The sequence below is a fragment of the Stigmatopora argus genome, chromosome 5 (genome assembly GCF_051989625.1).
Source record: "Stigmatopora argus isolate UIUO_Sarg chromosome 5, RoL_Sarg_1.0, whole genome shotgun sequence".
Lineage (NCBI taxonomy): Eukaryota > Metazoa > Chordata > Actinopteri > Syngnathiformes > Syngnathidae > Stigmatopora > Stigmatopora argus.
The window spans coordinates 21,330,810-21,350,963 of NC_135391.1; the positions used below are offsets into that span (position 1 = coordinate 21,330,810).

At 40.4% G+C, this 20,154-nt stretch overlaps 1 protein-coding gene across 4 annotated transcripts in view; it reads left to right on the forward strand.

The window, feature by feature from the left end:
* The window catches only part of LOC144073906 (ral guanine nucleotide dissociation stimulator-like), a 122,265-nt gene that overhangs the window by 69,628 nt on the left and 32,483 nt on the right, over positions 1-20,154 (forward strand). For 3 of the 4 annotated variants that reach the window (XM_077599840.1, XM_077599842.1, XM_077599839.1), the window contains 4 exons: positions 5,018-5,287; positions 5,395-5,509; positions 16,240-16,266; positions 16,333-16,353. In XM_077599840.1, the coding sequence (XP_077455966.1) occupies positions 5,018-5,287; positions 5,395-5,509; positions 16,240-16,266; positions 16,333-16,353 (433 nt within the window). The remainder of the gene's footprint in view (positions 1-5,017; positions 5,288-5,394; positions 5,510-16,239; positions 16,267-16,332; positions 16,354-20,154) is intronic. The other variant, XM_077599838.1, reaches the window with a different exon arrangement.

The window sequence follows — 20,154 nt, forward strand, 5'->3', positions numbered from 1 at the left end:
CTGGAACTGGTTGTGACCAGGGTGGTATGGGTCCCTGACAATGTTCCCAGCTCTGCTGAGGTAGCGAGGGCTGGCAATGTCATCCTGTGAGGACAGAGAGCAGCTGATGATTTTCTGGGCGGTGTTGATCACTCTCTGCATGGCCTTTCTGTCTGCTGCCGTGCTTCCAGTGTACCACACTGTGATGCAGTATGTCAGGATGCTCTCCACAGTGGTTCTATAGAAGGTTACCAGAAGTTTGGTGTCCAAGTTGTTCCTCCTGAGTACCCTGAGGAAATGGAGTCGTTTCTGGGCCTTCTTCACTACTGTCGTGGTGTTTGTAGACCAGGAGAGCTTATCCGTGACGTGGACCCCCAGGAATTTAAAGGACTGGACCCTGTCTACACATACTCCATTTATGAGGAGTGGGGCCAGATATGTGCTGTTTGCGAAAGTCCAGGATTATTTCTTTAGTTTTCGCGGTGTAAAGTGTGAGATTGTTCACCAAACACCACGAAGACAGTTTGTTGACCTCATCTCTGTAGGCAGACTCATCCCAACCTGAGATGAGTCCGACCACTTTGGTGTCATCAGCCAATTTTATGATGGAGTTAGACTGGTGGGTCGGTGTACAGTCTTATGTGTACAAGGAGTATAGAAAAGGACTCAGTACACAGCCTTGAGGGGAGCCAGTGCTCAGTACCTGTCTCACGTCATGTTCCTGAAACTTCAGTGTACTGCTGCAGGGTGGTGGATGTGCTGAGACTGAATCCGATTTGTCAGTCTCAAAGCGGGCAAAGAAACGGTTCAATTCCTCTGCTAGTGAGGCATCTGCGTTAACAGACACATTATTGTCATTGTACTTGGTAATGTGTCGTGTTCCCCGCCACATCTTCTTTGGGTGATTTTCTGTGAAGTGCTCCTCAATTTTCCTTGTATATGCTGCCTTGGCCTTTTTAATGCTTCTTTTCAGGTCGGCAGCGCTGTATTGTAACTTGTCCCCTGACCTGAAGGCGGTGTTATGGCATTTGATGAGTGCCTGTGTCTCACTGGTTTTTGGTCAGGAAAAACTCTGATACGTTTATTAACAGTGACAGTGTCCTTACAGTTTTTGATGTAGGAAAGTACAGTGTCCGTGTAGTCCTGGAGACTGTGGTGTTCAAAAAGTTCCCAAATGGTGCGGGAAAAACAGTCCTTCAGCTGAGAAAGGGCGTCCTCAGGCCATTTTTTATTATCTTTATTTGTGGCTTTGTTAGCCTCCGGAGTGGGGTGTTTGATTTGAGGTTTAGCTGCATGATTGTACATTTGTGATTTTGAATTAAAAGAAAATTCCATTTAGATTTTTTGGGTTTTATTTCTTGGTCGAAAGTGACAACTATTGCAGTAATATATATGAACCATCGAATAAATTGAGATATTTTGACATTAGAAGCAATATGGCTCCCACAACATCTTAAACTTCTGTTAATAAAATTGTAATTTCTGTCATAAAGCATCAGGTTCTCATCAAGATAGACTTATTTCTTTTTTTTATAATTGAATAATTTGATATTTTGCATTTAGAAAGACAGGCATGTTAACTTCCTCATTATATTGACCCTAATAATGTGCTTTTTATCCATACAGTATCTCAGAAATACCACGTGTGATGATTTTTCCTTAAGATTTTCCCTTCGAAGTAACATGTTTGTACTCCCTATTAAAACTGTGGATATGGAAGTGGAAACTGAATCAGGGGGCGGCTCATACGTGAGAAATTGTAAATTTCAACAATTTTAAGGCAATTTTAAGGGTGTGGCTTATACGCGCGGGCGGCTTATATGCGAGTAAATATGGTAATCATTTAAAGTTGTAGCAATGTCCCTTGGATCACGGATTATTTTCTCCTTCAACTGTAATTCCTTTATTCCTCTATGCTTTGAAGTATTTCCTGTCAGTTTTTAAAATAGTTTTCCAGATCTCTTTAGTATTCCCTTTCGCAGTACTAATTATGTAAGGAGAGGAAGAAGATGGTGATGGCGGAGGTAACAAGGATGGGGGAAGAGCGCTACAAGATGAAGGCCGTGTCGCAGGGCCGACAAGGGAACTGGACAACCTGGGAGGCAGTTGTCAACCGAAACATCAGTTGGTCTGACCTGTGGAAGATCCCGCAGGCAAGGATCAGCTTCCTCATTCGCGCAACCTACGACACGCTTCCCTGTCCTCGTAACCTCCACCAACGGTTCGGGAAGGAGGTATGCTGCGCACTTGGCAACACTCCCAACGCTAACCTCCATCACATCTTGTCAGGCTGCAAGACTGCAATTTCTAAGGGGCGCTACAGATAGCGCCATGATCAGGTCCTGAGGAAACTAGCTGAAGTACTGGAGAGACTGACAGAGCAGTGAATCAGAGATCCTCACTAACTTTGTCACGGAAGGGGGGGAGATGCACCAGTCCAAGAGAGACACTAAGGCCCTTTTCCCATGGTCAGGAGTGGACATGAGGGTTGCCCTCAACAGGCAGCTCCGATTGCCCACGGAGATCATCACCACATCACTCCGCCCAGACATTGTGGTATGGTTCTCCAAGGCAAGAGCAGTCCACCTCATGGAACTAACAGTACCATCAGAGGAGGGGATTGAGGACGCCTTCGAGCACAAGAAGGCCAAATACTTGGAGCTGGCAGCTGACTGTCAGGAAATTGGCTGGAAGTGCACTATCAACCCAGTCGAGGTTGGCTGCCGAGGCTACTTTGGGCTGTCAACAACACGGCTCCTGAGGGACGCAGGGGTGTCTGGAGGCAGCCTAAGGAAGGCCATAAAAGACCTGGACAGAGGAGGCAGCGAAAGGCAGCTTTTGGCTCTGGCTTAGGAGGAGGGACAGGAGCTGGGGAAACAACAGCTAACCCCGACAACGGCTGCAGGAGACAACAGCTATCAGCTGCAGGGGGTGACAGGGAGACGTCTCTGTCACTGCTCCACCACCAGGAGATGTTCCAGGATTAAAGGAGCGAAACATCAATGAACGTTGGTTCCTGGCTGATGACCTTGCAGCTGACCTGTGGGCACTGGAGGAGGTGTGACAGGCAGCAATGCCAAGCAGGAAAAAACACCTACCTGTACATCAACTTTATAAAGAAATTTGATTTTGCACATTGAAATTGTTTCATTATTTTATTTCACCCAGTATATGCAGTCCTGCCATCGGTGAGTTTACATTTAGTCAGGTCTTGAATAAGAAAAAGAATGAAAGAAAAAAATCCAGGTTTGGGTTTCTTAAGAGATGACAAATGTGGTCATACTTTGGCAAGCTGCTTAGGAGATTTAAATGACCACCAAGGAGTCCTTTTGACTTATTACTTGGGTTCCAGAGCACCTTGGCTTGTTTAAGGGGGCTATATAGATGAGCATATATCGATTTTGCATGAATCGCCTTCACTCCGGAAAAATTCGAAATGGGACAAGGGTACTCCTGAAATGGGGTCGCCAGAGGTTGGCAGCTATGCCATAGATGCATCCCTGAAGCTGGCATGACGATACGACGTCAACATGGGGCCACTCAAAGGACACTGATGACAACATTGACGGATGACGAGCTATTGAATTTGGCAATCGTCTTGGCAGTGTCAAAACAACAACAGCAATATTTGTAAAAGAAAATGCTTCTCAAATCTGACAAAAAGGAGTTGGACTAAAGCTCCAATAACCTTTTTTTTAATTTATTTAAATCAAGTGGAGAGGGACTATTTTATATGCCTCTAACTGTGATATTTAATAAATACACTTCTTGACAATTGTATCTTATTTTTTGATTATTTTTGTCTGTTTGTTGTTGTTAGTTGTGCACTACGTGGTGGAAGCTCTAAATCTCATGATACTTGTATAATGACAAAAGCATTCAATTCAATACTTGTGTACTGGTATTTTCATATTGGCACGAAAACATGTAGTATGGTATGTAGTAATAAAAGGGGTGATCGTACTTCGCAGTTTTTCGATTATCACGGCCATGTCTGGTCTACATTATCCAGGAAAAACAAGTGATTAGTGTACATATTCGCTCTAATAGGTGAAGCCTTCAGCCATGTGTACCCAGCACTGCCCCCTGGTCACATTCTTTCATTGCAGCGTTGTTTCAGGGTAAGCCATACATGTTCTCAACAAAAGCCTCATTAAACATTTCAAGACTTAACTATATAGGCTAGACCAAAATTCCTGCCAAATATCCTCTGGACAAAAGAAGATACTAAAAAAATGTGTTACCCTGTTGCAGTGTAAAGATGCACAACACGCTCTGGTCGCAGACAGGAAGCAAGACCTACTTTATTGAAAAACTCGGCGCCTTTTAAACCTTGAGCATTGAACAGTGAAGGACATCCGCCCTTCGCAATCTCGTCTGACGTCTGAGCACAGCACAGTGAGAACGTGAAGGACATCTGCCCTCCTCCGTCATCGTTTCGGCAATGTCTATCTTTAAGGCCAGCCTGACCCTGGTTCATTGACACGTTATCTGCCACAGTAGGCGTTATCTAGACTAACAGGCGCCTCAATATTCCACAATAAACCTTTGTGCCGCATCTTGCCTAAAACAACATTGGTTCCCCACATTCAATTTTTTTCGATTCCTTGTTTAAAATTTAAAAAAAAAAAACTTTCATTTTCATTAAAAAGAAAAATATAAAACAAATGAAGCATCCCGGTGGTGAGAGGTTAGCACATCCGCCTCACACCTCTCATATCAACGTTTCTCTAATTTCTGTGTGGACTTTGCATGCACTTCCTGAGCACGGTGAGTTTTCTCCATGTGCTCCAGCTTCCTCTAACATCCCAAAAACATTAGTAAGCCTATGTGTGAGCGTGAATGTTTCTCCTTGTGCCCTGCGATTGCCTGGCAAGCAATTTAAGGAGCTGCCCATATATACATGACCCCGCCCCTGTGAGATTAAGCGTTAATGAAAATGAATGAATTCATAAACATTAAATGTGTGCACTAATGAAACTTTTGAAATTGAAATTGCGTGACTTGTATTTCTTTGCAATATATTGTTGATTAACAGTTTTGGGAGTGCACATCGCTGTCATCTCTGGACACGTCGGCCATGGGCTCGAGTTCGGGCTCGACATCAGGCTCCAGCACTGCGTCATCATCATCAGTATCGGCATTGTCACTCTCCCTGTCAGCGTCGCGGTCGCACAAGCGTTCCGTGTCGGCCATTTCAAACTACTCCACGCTATCGCTGCCACTGTACAACCAGCAGGTGGATGACTGCTGCATCATACGCGTCAGTCTCGATGTTGAAAACGGGAACATGTACAAGAGCATACTGGTAAATATTAGACAATGACTTCATATCAAGGTATATATGCCATATTTACATTACATTCATGGTTTATGATGGCTAGTGTAGTTATTTTGAAAACATTGTTTGCGCAGGTAACCAGTCAGGACAAGACGCCAGCCGTCATCCGCAAGGCAATGATTAAACACAATCTGGAGCGGGAGAACTCTGAAGACTATGAGCTGGTGCAGAAGATCTCGGAAGATAAAGGTATTGTCTTAGATTAGATAACTTTATTCATCCCGTACTCGCGAAATTCACTGTGTCTGTAGCAAGAGGGTAAGAGCACAGACACAGGAAAATACATTTTAGACATAAATAAATAGGTAATAAATAAGTAATTAAATAAAAAAATGCGCTTTTAATTAAAACATTAAATACTGTAAGTACTGTACTCACAGTTAAAATAGTTCCTCTCCTCTTGATTTAAATACATTTTAAAACACAGGTTATTGGAGCTTTAGTCCTCACACATCTACCAACTAACCCCCCCCCAAATATATATATATATATATATATATATATATATATATATATATATATATATATATATATATATATATATATATATATATATATGTATATATATCTATCTATCTATATATCTATATATATATATATGTATTCTTTTTTTGTATATATGTATATACAGTTGTGGTCAAAAGTTTACATACACTTGTGAAGAACATAATGTCATGGCTCTCTTGAGTTTCCAGTTATTTTTACAACTCTTGATTTTTCTCTGATAGAGTGGTTAGAACAGATTCTTCTTTGTCACAAAAAACATTCATGAAGTTTGGTTCTTTTATGACTTTATTATGGGTTAACAGAAATGGTGATCAAATCTGCTGGGTCAAAAATATACATACAGCAACACAAATTAGCTATTTTGGTGACTTAGGAAGTTGTGTCAGTGAAATGAACTTCATAGCATGGCCTCTTAACCTCTTGTAAGTGATTATGAATGACTACAGCTGGCGACTTCTCTGAGGCCATTTAAATAGGGCTCATTGGATTGCAACACAAATGAGGTATTTTGGTGACTTAGAAAGTTGTGTCAGTGAAATGAGCTTCATAGCATGGCCTCTTAACTTCTTGTGAGTGATTATGAGTGACTACAGCTGGTGACTTCTCTCAGGCCATTTAAATAGGGCTCATTGGATTCAAACGCCCGCAAACGCTACAATGGGAAAGTCAAAGGAGCTCAGCATGGATCTGAAAAAGCGAATCTGTTAGGTTTATCCAATGTTAGGTTTGTCCTTAGGTATTTCCAAATTCAGCTTTCAATAAAAAAGGCATCTGTAGTCACATCACCATTTAATTCTTGCAAGAAGAGAATACATCCACCCGCTCGTCCGGTCAAGATTATTCTGTCGAGCGGCATTATGTCCTGCCCATTTAAGGCCTCAAATCAAAACAATTACAAGGTTATCGATTTGATCCAATTGCGTAAGAAAGAAACAAAACAATTCCATATCAAGCAAACCTAGCGTCACAAATTAAAACAATATGCGAGTAATCCCGGAGGCTGACTGATAGCCATCCGCTGAACCAACAACAATTTAAGCGTCCTTCACAGATCTTCATTGCGAACTTGCATCTGGGGAAAGGGTTGAGGCGTATCTTCCAGTAATCAGTCCTCGGAGCAAGGACTCAGTGTATCGTTAAGTCATTGCGAACTTGTATCTCAAGCTGGAGCCAGCTGTCCTGGAGAGCGACCTTGTAGTAAGCGTTTGTCTTCATTGAAAGCGATTAACACATATATATATATATATATATATATATATATATATATATATATATATATATATTGTTTAATATAGTTACACATTTAGGATGAGCATTACTATTCCTAATAAGCAAATATATTGATTAATATAGTAAGCATGTATATTATAAGGCTTTATATTCATTGCAAACACATTTATAATAATGATTACTCCAACAGAATCCTTGACTTGAACAAGTCAGGAAAGTCACTTGGAGCCATTTCAAAGCAGCTGCAGGTCCCAAGAGCAACAGTGCAAACAATTGTTTGTAAGTATAAAGTGGATGGCACTGTTTTGTCACTGCCACGATCAGAAAGAAAATGCAAGCTATCACCTGCTGCTGAGAGAAAATTGGTCAGGAGGGTGAAGATTCAACCGAGAATCACCAAAAAGCAGATCTGCCAAGAATTAGAAGCTGCTGGAACACAGGTGTCAGTGTCCACAGTAAAGCGTGTTTTGCATCTCCGTGGACTGAGAGGCTGCCGTGCAAGAAGGAAGCCCCTTTTTTATTTTTTTTTAAAAAGAAGGAAGCCCTTGCTCCAAAAGTGGCACCTTAAGCCTCGACTGTAGTTTGCTGCTGATCACATGGACAAAGATAAGACCTTCTGGAGGAAAGTTCTGTTGTCAGACAAAACAAAAATTGAGCTGTTTGGCCACAATGCCCAGCAATATGTTTGGAGGAGAAAAGGTGAGGCCTTTAACCCCAAGTACACCATGCCTACCGTCAAGCACGGTTGTGGTAGTATTATGCTGTGGGGCTGTTTCGCTACCAATGGAACTGGTGCTTTACAGAGAGTAAATGGGATAATGAAGAAGGAGGATTACCTTCAAATTCTTCAAGATAACCTAAAGTCATCAGCCCAAAGATTGGGTCTTGGGCGCAGTTGGGTGTTCCAACAGGACAATGACCCCAAACACACATTAAAAGTGGTAATGGAATGGCTAAATCAGGCTAGAATTAAGGTTTTCGAATGGCCTTCCCAAGGTCCTGACTTAAACCCCATTGAAAACTTGTGGACAATGCTGAAGAAACAAGTCCATGTCAGAAAGCCATCAAATTTAACTGAACTGCACCAATTCTGTCAAGAGGAGTAGTCAAAGATTCAACCAGAAGCTTGTGGATGGCTACCAAAAGCTCCTAATTAAAGTGAAAATAGCCAAGGGACATGTTACCAAATTTTAGCGCTGCTGTATGTATATTTTTGACCCAGCAGATTTGATCACTTTTTTCTGTTCACCCATAATAAAGTCATAAAATAACCAAACTTCATGATTGTTTTTTGTGACAAAGAAGTATATGTTCCAATCACTATCAGAGTTGTAGAAATAACTGGAAACTCAAGAGAGCCATGACATTATGTTCTTCACAAGTGTATGTGAACTTTTGACCACAACTGTATATACACACATATATATATATATATATATATATATATATATATATATATATATATATATATATATATATATATATATATATATATATATATATATATATATATATGTATATACACATATATATGTATATACACATATATATGTATATATGTATATATATGTGTGTGTATATACAGTTGTGGTCAAAAGTTCACATACACTTGTGAAGAACATAATGTCATGGCTCTCTTGAGTTTCCAGTTATTTCTACAAATCTGATTTTATATATATATATATATATATATATATATATATATATATATATATATATATATATATATATATATATATATATATATATATATATATATACAGACACTCCTCAACTTACGAACGCAATTGGTTCCGAGCGATTGTTCATAAGTTGAATTTGTTTGTAAGTTGATTTAGTGCTATATTTTGTATTATAATTTATGTTTAAGGCCTATATAAGTATATTGAAGGTTTATATAAGTGCATTTGTATGTTTAAGGCTTGTATAAGTAACACGCATTGGTTTGTACTGAAAAAAAAAACATTTAATAAAATGGAGAGAATATGTACAGTACTGTAGAGAGAGAGATAGATTTATGTATTAGAAACTGGCCAAAAGAAGCGACCTAATGACGATTGCACAGTTTTCTTCTTTTTTTCATCATAAATGATGCAGTAGCACTGTATGGCATCATTCAATTGATTTGCAAACTTTGTGCAACGTTCAATATTTGGGTCCTGCTGCTCGATCTTTCTGTTTATAAATGGTACTGAATGTGCAACGCTCACCACTTTCTGACGCGCATCAAGCTTCGTTATTATTGCCACTCGTTTCAAATGAAATGGCTTGCCTCTTCCTTGCAACTCCCTCAATAGAAGCCTTTAGCTTTTTACCAACCATATTCAATATTGGATGCATGAGATATTTAATGATACAAATGAAAAAGGTTCTTTGCACACTGGAGATACATTCACGCACTTCCGCATTGCAACGAAGAAGGTAGATGCTGGGTGAGCTGAGCTCTCACAGCGCCAGGCGTCGGTATTAGCGGCGGAAAGAAGTACTACTCCGAAAAAGACGCGAAATACAAAATTGGACTTGCGAACATTTTTGGACTTAAACGCAATTTGCAGACATGTTCGTATGTACCGTTGTTCGTAAGTTGAATGTTCGTAAGTAGGGGAGCGTCTGTATATATATATATATATATATATATATATATATATATATATATATATATATATATATATATATATATATATATATATATATATATATATATATATATATATATATATATATATATATATATATATATATATATATATAAAGGGTTTAGATGGTAGATGTGCGAGGACTTAAGCTCCAATAACCTGTGTATGTAAACGTTTGACCACAACTGTATATGTATATACATGTATATGTAGCATACCAGCCGAAAGATGGTCAACTCTTAACTGATGGTTTTCAGTTTGTTTAGTTATATTCCGTTTCTTTGTAAAAACATCCAACCACCGTGAGATATTGTGTTGCTTATTACGGTGTTAAGTTGTATACTGCAAGACTAACAAACTGCATGGTTCACGTGTCAGCTGTTGCTTTTAAGTTTGTGCCCTTCACAGTAAAAGTCACTCACGGGAAATGGACATATACACACAGTGGTACCTCGAGATACGAGCTTAATGCGTTCCGGAACTGAGCTCGTATGTCGATTTACTCGTAACTCAAATGAACGTTTCCCATAGAAATGAACTAAAAACAAATTAATTTGTTCCAACCCTCTGAAAAAACACCAAAAACAGGATATTGGATTGGAAAAACATTTTTATATGTTCTAATTCGCCATCTATGACTAGTGGTTTAATAGTACTAAAATGTGTTTAATTGTACTAAAATTAGACAGATTTTGCGGAAGGGAGAGAGGTACAGAGAGAGGGGGGGACTTTTTGCACGACAACGCGCTCGTAACAACATAAACAAATTTAAATGAACTTGGATTACGATGCAGACACGGTCAAAAATAAGTTTAATCTAACCTTACACTAAACTTAATTGTAATTTTGTTTTAAATTTTTATACCATCTCCCAGGTTGCCTCTATTTGCCCCACCTCCACCCTGACTTTCAGAGGCAATCTATCGAGGGTCGTTTGCTTTTGTTTTCCTTTCAAAATATTCCCAAAATGATGCATACAAATGTCCTCACAATAGGATAAGGCACGACCACTTTTCAACTTCCCCGGGAAGTAGTTCTCCGCTCGTATTAGCGAACAAGCTCCGCCATTCGCACTGACTAACGGAAAAAAATATGCAATGCTCCGCCCAGTGGTCGTAGAGACATTACACGAGGGAGTTGTGACCAGAGCGACATTGCACGAGGGAGTTGTGACCAGAGAGACATTACACGAGGGAGTTGCGACCAGATAGACAGTGCCCATGATGTTTTTTGTGAGCAGCCTCTCGCGTCCGCTCTATGCTCGTATATCAAAATGTGTCTTGTATCTCAAGATAAATATTTGCTCAAAATTTTACACGTATCTCAAATTGCTCGTATGTCGAGGTATTACTGTATATACATTTACAAAAATCTTCCCAATGACGTCAAAACGCTGTTTAACAGCGTAACAAAATACATTTGAATTAAAACCAATTTAAATCTTGAATTTGGTCCTTTAAACTCCCACCAAAATTAAGAATAATCTGTAATTTAGAATTAATTTTCAAAATAGAAATGAGTCAATTAAATTTGTAATGTCTCTTGGGCTTAAGAAACCTCCAGCAACAACAATGACTTGTGAATCGGTCGCTCCAAAACAGAAGGTTCTTCTTTAGTCTCTTATCTCCTATTGAGATATTCACTCTTTTCACTAGTCTTCCTTCCCTTTGATAGTCTCTCCCATCCTTGCCAGTTTCCACTTACCTCTAGGTGACAGATCATCAATGTCCATTACAATGTCACCTTTTTGTAGGTTCCTCTTTGTTGCATGCCACTTCCATCTTGCGATGAGACTGTGCAGGTATTCTAGCTTCCAACGACTCCAGGGACGTTTGTTCTGTTCTCTTCCTTCCGTCGTGATGAAAGGACCAAAGCAGCCCATCCCACAATATGAGAATGGAGAAGCCGCAGTCCGTTCTTCTGGCAAGTCGCTCGTTCGCTGTCCTTCTGGTAGTCCTTTGCATTGGTGTTTGGTCTTTTGATGGCTGTGCGCTATTATCAGCTTAGTGACATGATGCTCTTTAGGTATGACCATGGGATGCTTAAGGGGGTCGCGTGAGACAAGTGTTGGAGTCTCCCTCCCATCTTCACAATGTAAACATCCAGATGATAGAGTTTGTTGCCCTTTGTTAGTTGATTTCCTTTCTTTATATGTTCAATTACCTTTCCATATGCTTGTTTCTGTAAGTCTCTGATCATGAGAGATTGTGCCTGTTTCTTTTCATTTACTGTGATCTGCTTTTGATCTGCATTTGACTTTATCTGCTTAGGTCGTCTCATCAGGCGAGCGACTGGTTTGAGAGCGCGGGGCCCTGATGAGAATCTGACCAGAAGATCTGGCATGCTGAATGGCTCTGCAAATTGTAATGCAGAAGTCTGGAAAGTTTGGACCTTTCGAATCTTCCGGACCCTGTTTGCGACGAATATGTGAATGCATCTTGAGTCGTTGTTGATATAACTCAAAACTACCTTCGAGTCAGTCCAGAAGTACCCCTTTGCATTGACACTATTGAGTTGTTCTCTGATCACGTTGCTGACGGCGACTGAGACTAGTGTCGCGGTCAGTTCAAGCCTTGATATTTTTGGGGAGACACAAGCTTTTCCGATCATCAGGGAGAAGGGAATCTCACCTTTCTGAATTTTGAAACTCAGGTAAGAGAACTGCCCCTATCCACTGGTGCTTGCGTCAGAGAAGTGGTGTAGCTCTTATTCAACTACCTCTCCAAATTTGATGGGCATGCAGCAGCGAGAGGTATCTTCATTCCTTACAAATTGACGAAGTCCCATCTCCAGCTCTCCCACCGTCGCCTCAGGGAGGCAGGCGAGGGGTCTCTCTCTCTCTCTACTACGTCCTCTCTGTTTAACTTCCTTCGCAGGTGATCGAGTCTAATTTCGGTGAGACGTCTGTTGTCAGGTAAGTACGGTCCTTGACTGAAAGGCAGTGGCATCTCATAGTGACCCTCTTCATTTAACTTTATTCCTTCCTTTAAGTCTGTCTGAGAAGATGAGGTTTTGTTGTGACACTTGTCTTGTCATCTCGTTTCATGCCTTTGAAATCTGACCCTAGGATGCTAATCACATCCATGGGCGTAACTGGCGGAAGTTCCTTTACAGCTACCTTATGACAGGCTGGTGTCTATTCATTTTAGGCTTGGTGCTGAGCTGCCTACCACGCTCCATACTACATCAGTGAGAATGGCGTGGGGCTCGTTACCTTTTCCTGTCAGCACCTGCCTGGGTGTTAATGCTCTGGGACAGGTGTACTCAATTCACAGTCCAATATTACAGGAGAAGAGGTACCTTGTCAGAGATGGATTTCAGGTGAGGCCATCTTGCAGTATCGTTGGTGGGTTTATGATCACGGTTCCCTGGAAGGCAGTGTTCCATGTACGTGGAAGGTAGGTCGATGTACACACCTGAATAATAGCCTCGCACTCGCAGTCCCGAGACCCGCTCACACTATGATGAAGTTTCAGTTTCACCGGCTGTGAATTTGCTCGAGATCTTTGCTTACCTCATTGTCTATAAATGTGCTGTCACTTTGAGTGTCCAGTAGAGCATAACCAAGCTGCTCATTTGATGGCTCGCTATTCACGGACACCCACACAGGCACAATCATAGAGGTGTTGTTTGCTTGGTCTCCTCTTGTGACTTTGGATTGGATAACTTTATTCATCCCGTATTCGGGAAATTTCATTGTGACAGTAGCAAGAAAAGGGATAGTTATAAGTTAGACCGTACAGTCAAAGGCCGCAGAACAACAAAGCAAAAGCAAAAAGCACAAAGTACAAAGCAAATCAAAGTCAATGGGATCATTAAGAATCACCAAATCATTAAGACAGAAAAGCAGCAAAAACACAAAAACGACCTACGAGTTCCGGTAGCAAAAACGGATAGACTCAAAAAGACGTAAAGTTGGACAAAAACTGGAACCACACACAGGAAGTCTTCCACAAGATGGAGAACTTCTGCAGACTGTGATCGAGGTAGAGAATATGCAGTCACTCTTCCAAGCTAATCCGCACAGTTCCTCAGTAGTCTGGAGCTGAAGAAAACAGCAGCAGGGCAGAACTCCTCGACTCTGTTGCTGGTAAGCGCCGACAGCTCTTCCATCTTATCCCACGATGGAATGGTTGGTCAGAAGAGTTGCCTCTCCTCCCGGCACTTTTGTCCAGCTCCGAAACTCCGGCGGCACCGAGGTGTTGCTCCTTCTGCTGCGTATTGTAACAGCTAGTCCCGTGTGAGTGACAGCGTAGGCATGGGTGAATGGTTCCCAAAAAAAGTAGCCGAAAGAAGCCAGGCTAACAGAACAAGGAAAGTTGTAAAAACATTAAAGTAAAAAGTATAAAGTACAAAGTAAAGTAAAAAGGGATGTATTAAGAAATATTAAAATGTAATTAAAAAAAGATGGAAGGGCTGTAAAAAAAACATAGGTGTACAGAGCTACTCCCACTGGCTCCCGCGTGAACGGCGCCATCTTGTATGCCTTTTATCTTTGAGTGCCATGGCTGGTGTGGAGTCCTCTGGAGTGCTCACTGGTGCTTCTCTTTCTTCGCGAGGTTTGTAGTTTTCATCATGGAGACAGGTGGGGTGTCTTCCTTAGCATACATCACAAGTTAATCGACGATGGCAATCTTTGGCTTGGTGATTTGTCTTGAGACACCTAAAGCATAGCCTGTTCTCTTTTACATGTTTCTGCTTTTCTTCTAATGTTTTCTCTTTGAAGTCTGGACATTTGGTTAGCTGATGTTTGTCACTTTTACAGCATGTGCATGGAGGTTTTGATTTGCTATTATTTGCTGAATTGTCAAAATCATCAGCAGTAGTTTGTGTACTCAGGACACTTGCTTTATTTCCTTTTGGTTCTCCTGTGCCTTTCTTTTCGTTGGACGTGCTGGTGTGAAGTGCGTGTAAGGAAGTGATAGGATTGCAGGCTATTTCTGCTTATAGAGACACAAAGTGAGCGAACTCTTTGAAGTCTTTGAAGTCAGGAAAGTCTCTGCCATCCATGAGGGTACGGTGACTTGGCGGTTCCAACGTGAAGCCAGCCAGTCAGGGATTTTAAGCATCAGTTTCTGGTTCTCTTGACAATCATTTAATATTTCAAGGCCTTTCACATGGGTCATCGCTTGTAAACAGGCATTCGAAATCAGAAAATGTTTTTAGCCCCTCCGCATCTTTGGGATGTATTTTTGGGCCACTTTGAAAGTATGTCCCTAAAGGCACGCTGAATCATAAATGGCTGCCCATACCGTTGGTCAAGCTTATGCCATGCATCACTGTATGCCTCTTCATAATTTCTATAGAACTTGCCCTCAAGGCATGCTTGTGCTGCACCACTGACATATTTCTTAAGGTAGTACAATTTATCCCCTGGGGCAATGTTCCTTTGATCTATGAGAGACTGTAATGAAGCTCTCCATTCAATGTATTGGATGGGTTCAACACTGAAATTTGTGGGAGTTGGAATAGGCAGTCTGTTTGTGGCTAAGCTTTCTTGTATTGCTTGGGCTAGTTGGAGAATATCTGTAGGGTGGGTCACGTTATCACTGAAAGTCTGTTTGGATGCACGGGTTGACTAGCCAAACTTTCCTCTTTGATCTCTTTCTCATAAATTTCAAGTTTGGCGCAGGCTGCTTCTATGTCTTTCAGTGCTTGTAGGCGTTCTAAGTGAACACGCTGTATTTCTAAATTACTTTTATGTTGCTCTTCCATCAATCTATTTTTTCCTTTTGTTTAATTTCTTCTTGCATTGCTTTATATTGAACATCCTTTGCAGCTAACTTAGCAGCCGCTTCTGTTCTCTTTAAAGTAATGCTCGACTCAGAACGATGACTGATTTGTGAAATAGATGCGGTTCCGTATATTGACTGTGCATATTCTTGCTTTAGTAGCTGATGGACTTTGTGCTCGGCTTCTTTCTCATTGAATTCTCCACTTGTAGACAGGCACTCGAAAATTAATTTAACAAAGTCCTTTGTTACAGCCTCACATGCATCAACTTTCCTTCTTTGTTCTGTGAATAGCGTGACTCACTTTCTTAAGTCTTCATAAAGGTTCAATATTTCCTTCATTCCATTTTCTATGTCATCTGCCATGTTGGATAACTCTGAATCAGAAATGTCTTTCTTTAATGTTTCTCTGGCTGTTCTGATTTTAATTTTCCATTATTCATATAGTCTCATCAAACGCCTTTCCTTTTTATCTATGTCCTCCACTTGATATTCTCGCATTTGCTCCGTAGGTTTGGAATGGCATTCTGTATGATGAGGCATGTTTAGCAGTAGCTCTGCACTGTCATCATCATCATCCTCTATTTCGCCTTGAAGTTCGGTTAGCCGTTTTTCATTGCTTTCAATTTGTTCCTTTAATACTTGTCTAGACAGTTTCACATTCTTCATTTAGCAACCGCCTATCAGCTTCTATTTGTACTTGTAGCTTATTTCTCCGTTCTTTCATGTCATCCATTTTGTTAACTAGTAGTACAGTCTTTAATGTTACCGTTTCTTCCTTGCAACTCGCTGTCTTTTCCTTTTCCTCCTATAGTTCAGCAGCTCGAAGAAGCAGGTGCAGGTAATTCTTCACTTTTGACCACCACACTTGCTTGTAGCTTACTGACGTGTCTTTTCCTTTCCTTAGGTCAGCAGCTCGAACAAGCAGGTGCGGGTCAATTTCTCACTGTAGCGTGCCTGCCGAAAGATGGTCAACTCTTAACTGATGGTTTTCAGTTCAGTTAATTATATTCCGTTCCTTTGTAAAAACATCCAACCCCGTGAGATATTGTGTCGCTTTTTCCGGTGCTAAGATGTATACTGCAAGACTAACAAACTCCTCCGCGGTTCACGTGCCAGCTTTTGCTTTAAAGTTTGTGCCCTTCACAATAAATGTCACTCACGGAATATGAACATACCAATTGCCACCAATTGTGCAATTTCTCCTACTTGAAAAGATTAGAGAGGCCTGTAATTGTCACCATGGGTAAACCTCAACCATGAGAGACAGAATGTGGAGAAAAAAAACAGAAAATCTCATTGTTTGATTTTTAAAGAATTTATTTCCAAATTAGAGTGGAAATAAGTATTTGGTCACCTACAAACAAGCAAGATTTTTGGCTGTCGAAGAGGTCTAACTTCTTCTAACGAGGTCTCCTCTCGTGACCTGTATCAATAGCTCTGTTTTAATTCATTATCGGTATAAAAGACACCTGTCCCCAACCTCAGTCTCTCACACTCCAAACCCCACTATGGCCAAGACCAAAGAGCTGTCGAAGGACACCAGAGACAAAATTGTAGACCTGCACCAGGCTGGGAAGACTAAATCTGCAATACGTAAAACGCTTGGTGTAAAGATATCAACTGTGGGAGCAATTATTAGAAAATGGAAGAAATACAAGACCACTGATAATCTCCCTCGATCTGGGGCTACATGCAAAAAATCTCACCCCGTGCCATCAAAATGATAACAAGAACGGTGAGCAAAAATGCCAGAACCACACGGGGGGACCTAGTGAATGACCTACAGATGGGAGCACAGTAACAAAGGCTACTATCAGTAACACAATGCACCACCAGGGACTCAAATCATGCACTGCCAGAATGTGTTATGGTCAGATGAAATCAAAATAGAACTTTTTGGTAGAAACACAGGTTCTTGTGTTTGGAGGAGAAAGAATACTGAATTGCATCCGAACAACACCATACCCACTGTGAAGCATGGGGGTGGAAACCTCATGCTTTGGGGCTGTTTTTCTGCAAAGGGGCCAGGACGACTGATATGTGTAAAGGAAAGAATGAATGGGGCCATGTATCGAGATTTTGAGTGAAAACTCCTTCCATCAGCAAGGCCATTGAAGATGAGACGTGGCTGGGTCTTTCAGCATGACAATGATCCCAAACACATCCAGGGCAACAAAGGAGTGGCTTCGTAAGAAGCATTTCAAGGTCCTGGAGTAGCCTAACCAGTCTCCAGATCTCAACCCCATAGAAAATCTGTGGAGGGAGTTGAAAGTCCGTGTTGCCCAACGACAGCCCCAAAACATCACTGCTCTAGATGAGCTCTGCATGGATGAATGGGCCAAAATACCAGTAACAGTGTGTGAAAAGCTTGTGAAGAGTTACATAAAACGTTTGGCCTCCGTTATTGCCAACAAAGGCTACATAACAAAGTATTGAGATGAACTTTTGGTATTGAACAAATACTTATTTTTCACCATGATTTGCAATTAAATTCTTTAAAAAACTGTTTTTTCCCACATTCTGTCTCATGGTTGATTGGTGGTTGACTAAATACTTATTTGCCCCACTGTATATACACTGTATTTACTCGCATATAAGCCGCCCGCGCCTATAAGCCACCCCCTGATTCTCAATTTTCACCTCCATATTCATGCTTTTAATAGGGAGTACAAATGTCTTACTTTGAAGGGAAAATCTTAAGAAAAGTCATCACAAGTGGTATTTCTGAGATACTGTAGGAATCAAAAGCACATTATTAGGGTCAATATCATAAGGAAGTTAATATGCTTGTCTTTGTAAATGTAAAATATTAAATTATTCAATTTGAAGAAAGAAATAAGTCTATCTTGATGAGAACCTGATGCTTTCTAATTACAGAAATTCAAATTTTCTTACCAGAAGTTTTAGATGTTTTAGGAGCCATATTGTCAAAATATCTCAATTGTTTTGATGGTTCATATTGCTCCAATAGTTTTCACTTTCGAACAAGTAAGATAACGAAAAAAAATCAAAGTGAAATTTTGTTTTATTTAAGAATTAAGGCTACTCGCGTCTGGCCAGTCAGAGCACGTTTAACTATATTTAGACGGCAGTGCCCTAGGTAAGATGGCTGTGCTCCGAGCGAGCAGTGACGGGAACGTGAGTTTTTTCACGTTTTATGCAAGATATGTACGTTTTTTTTCTTGAATTTTATTCATAAACGTCAAAATAAATTTTGTTTAGCATTTTTTCTGTTCATCTTTTCTCTATTTTGAAATAAATGACCGTATCGGCCGCATTCGCTTGCGTCATGATGTCACGGCATCATTGCGTCATTAGCAACGGCGCCATTTTGTCGTAACGTCATCGCGTCACGGCGCCGTCAACTTGCAGTTTCATGCATGTCATGTTTTTATATCATATAAGCCGTATCCTCGATTAAGTCATCATTTTTGCCATTTTAAGTCAGCATATTTGTATACAGTGGTACCTCGAGATACGAGCTTAATCCGTTCCGGAACTGAGTTCGTATGACGAGATTCTCGTAACTCGAGCGGACGTTTTCCATTGAAATGAATGGAAAACAAATTAATTCGTTCCAGCCCTCTGAAAAAACACCAAAAACAGGATATTGGATTGGAAAAAATGTTTTATTTCTTCTAATTCGCCATCTATTAACAAAGTAACACATAACTAGTGGTTTAATAGTAATAAAATGTGTTTAATCTAACTAAAATTGGGCAGATTTCGCCGACGGGAGACAGAGACGTGGGGGGGGGGTTCGTTTTTTCATCCACGAGAACGCACTCGTAAACGGAACAAACACATTTAAATTAACTTGGATTAATATATACAGACACTCAAACATACGTTTAATGTAACTTTACACAAAATTGAATTCTAATTTTGTTGTAATCTTTTGTTACCTTCGTTTTCCGGGTGGGCGGTTTGCCAGGCCTCCACCCTCACGTTCGCTATCGATGGACTGTTTGCTGTTGTATTGCCTTCAAAATATTCCCAAAATGATGCACACAAATGTCCTCACAATAGGATAACGCGTGACCACTTGCCAACGAGAAATAGTCTTTAAAGAACGATCGCGGGAGCTTCTTTCCTTAGAAAGAATAACAGGAAATACAATAGTTGAGCTTACCCACGTATTGATTCTGGGTAATGAAGTTTTATTCTGAGAAAGGTTGCCATTGCCTATCGGTGTTGTGTGCACGAGTATACTTCATTACCCAGAAAGCCCTCGCATGCGCGTTGTGCGTTTCCTGGTCTTATGAGAAACTCGTCCGAATTAATCGTTCCGTGCTCGTAGATATTGTTATACACGAAAGATATGCAAAAAAGACCTGGCTTGGTCGCATCACGAAATTTTGATCGCATGACGGGCGAATTATTCGATCGAAATTTCCGCCGTAAGACGAGAATTTTGTATGACGAGCGGTCGTATGACGAGGTACCACTGTATATATATATATATATATATATAGTTATATATATATATATATATATATATATATATATATATATATATATATATATATATATATATATATATGTATATGTGTATATATGTATATATATACCACTACCCTGAATATTAGCCTTACAATTATTTTCAAACCCCTCTCAACTATCTTAACAGCTACCTTAAGACTGACCTTTACAGCAATTTGATGTCAAAAACTCATTGAAAACTGCGTGAAAACTCCTGTAGCACTTTTTTTAATTAGAGGCTATT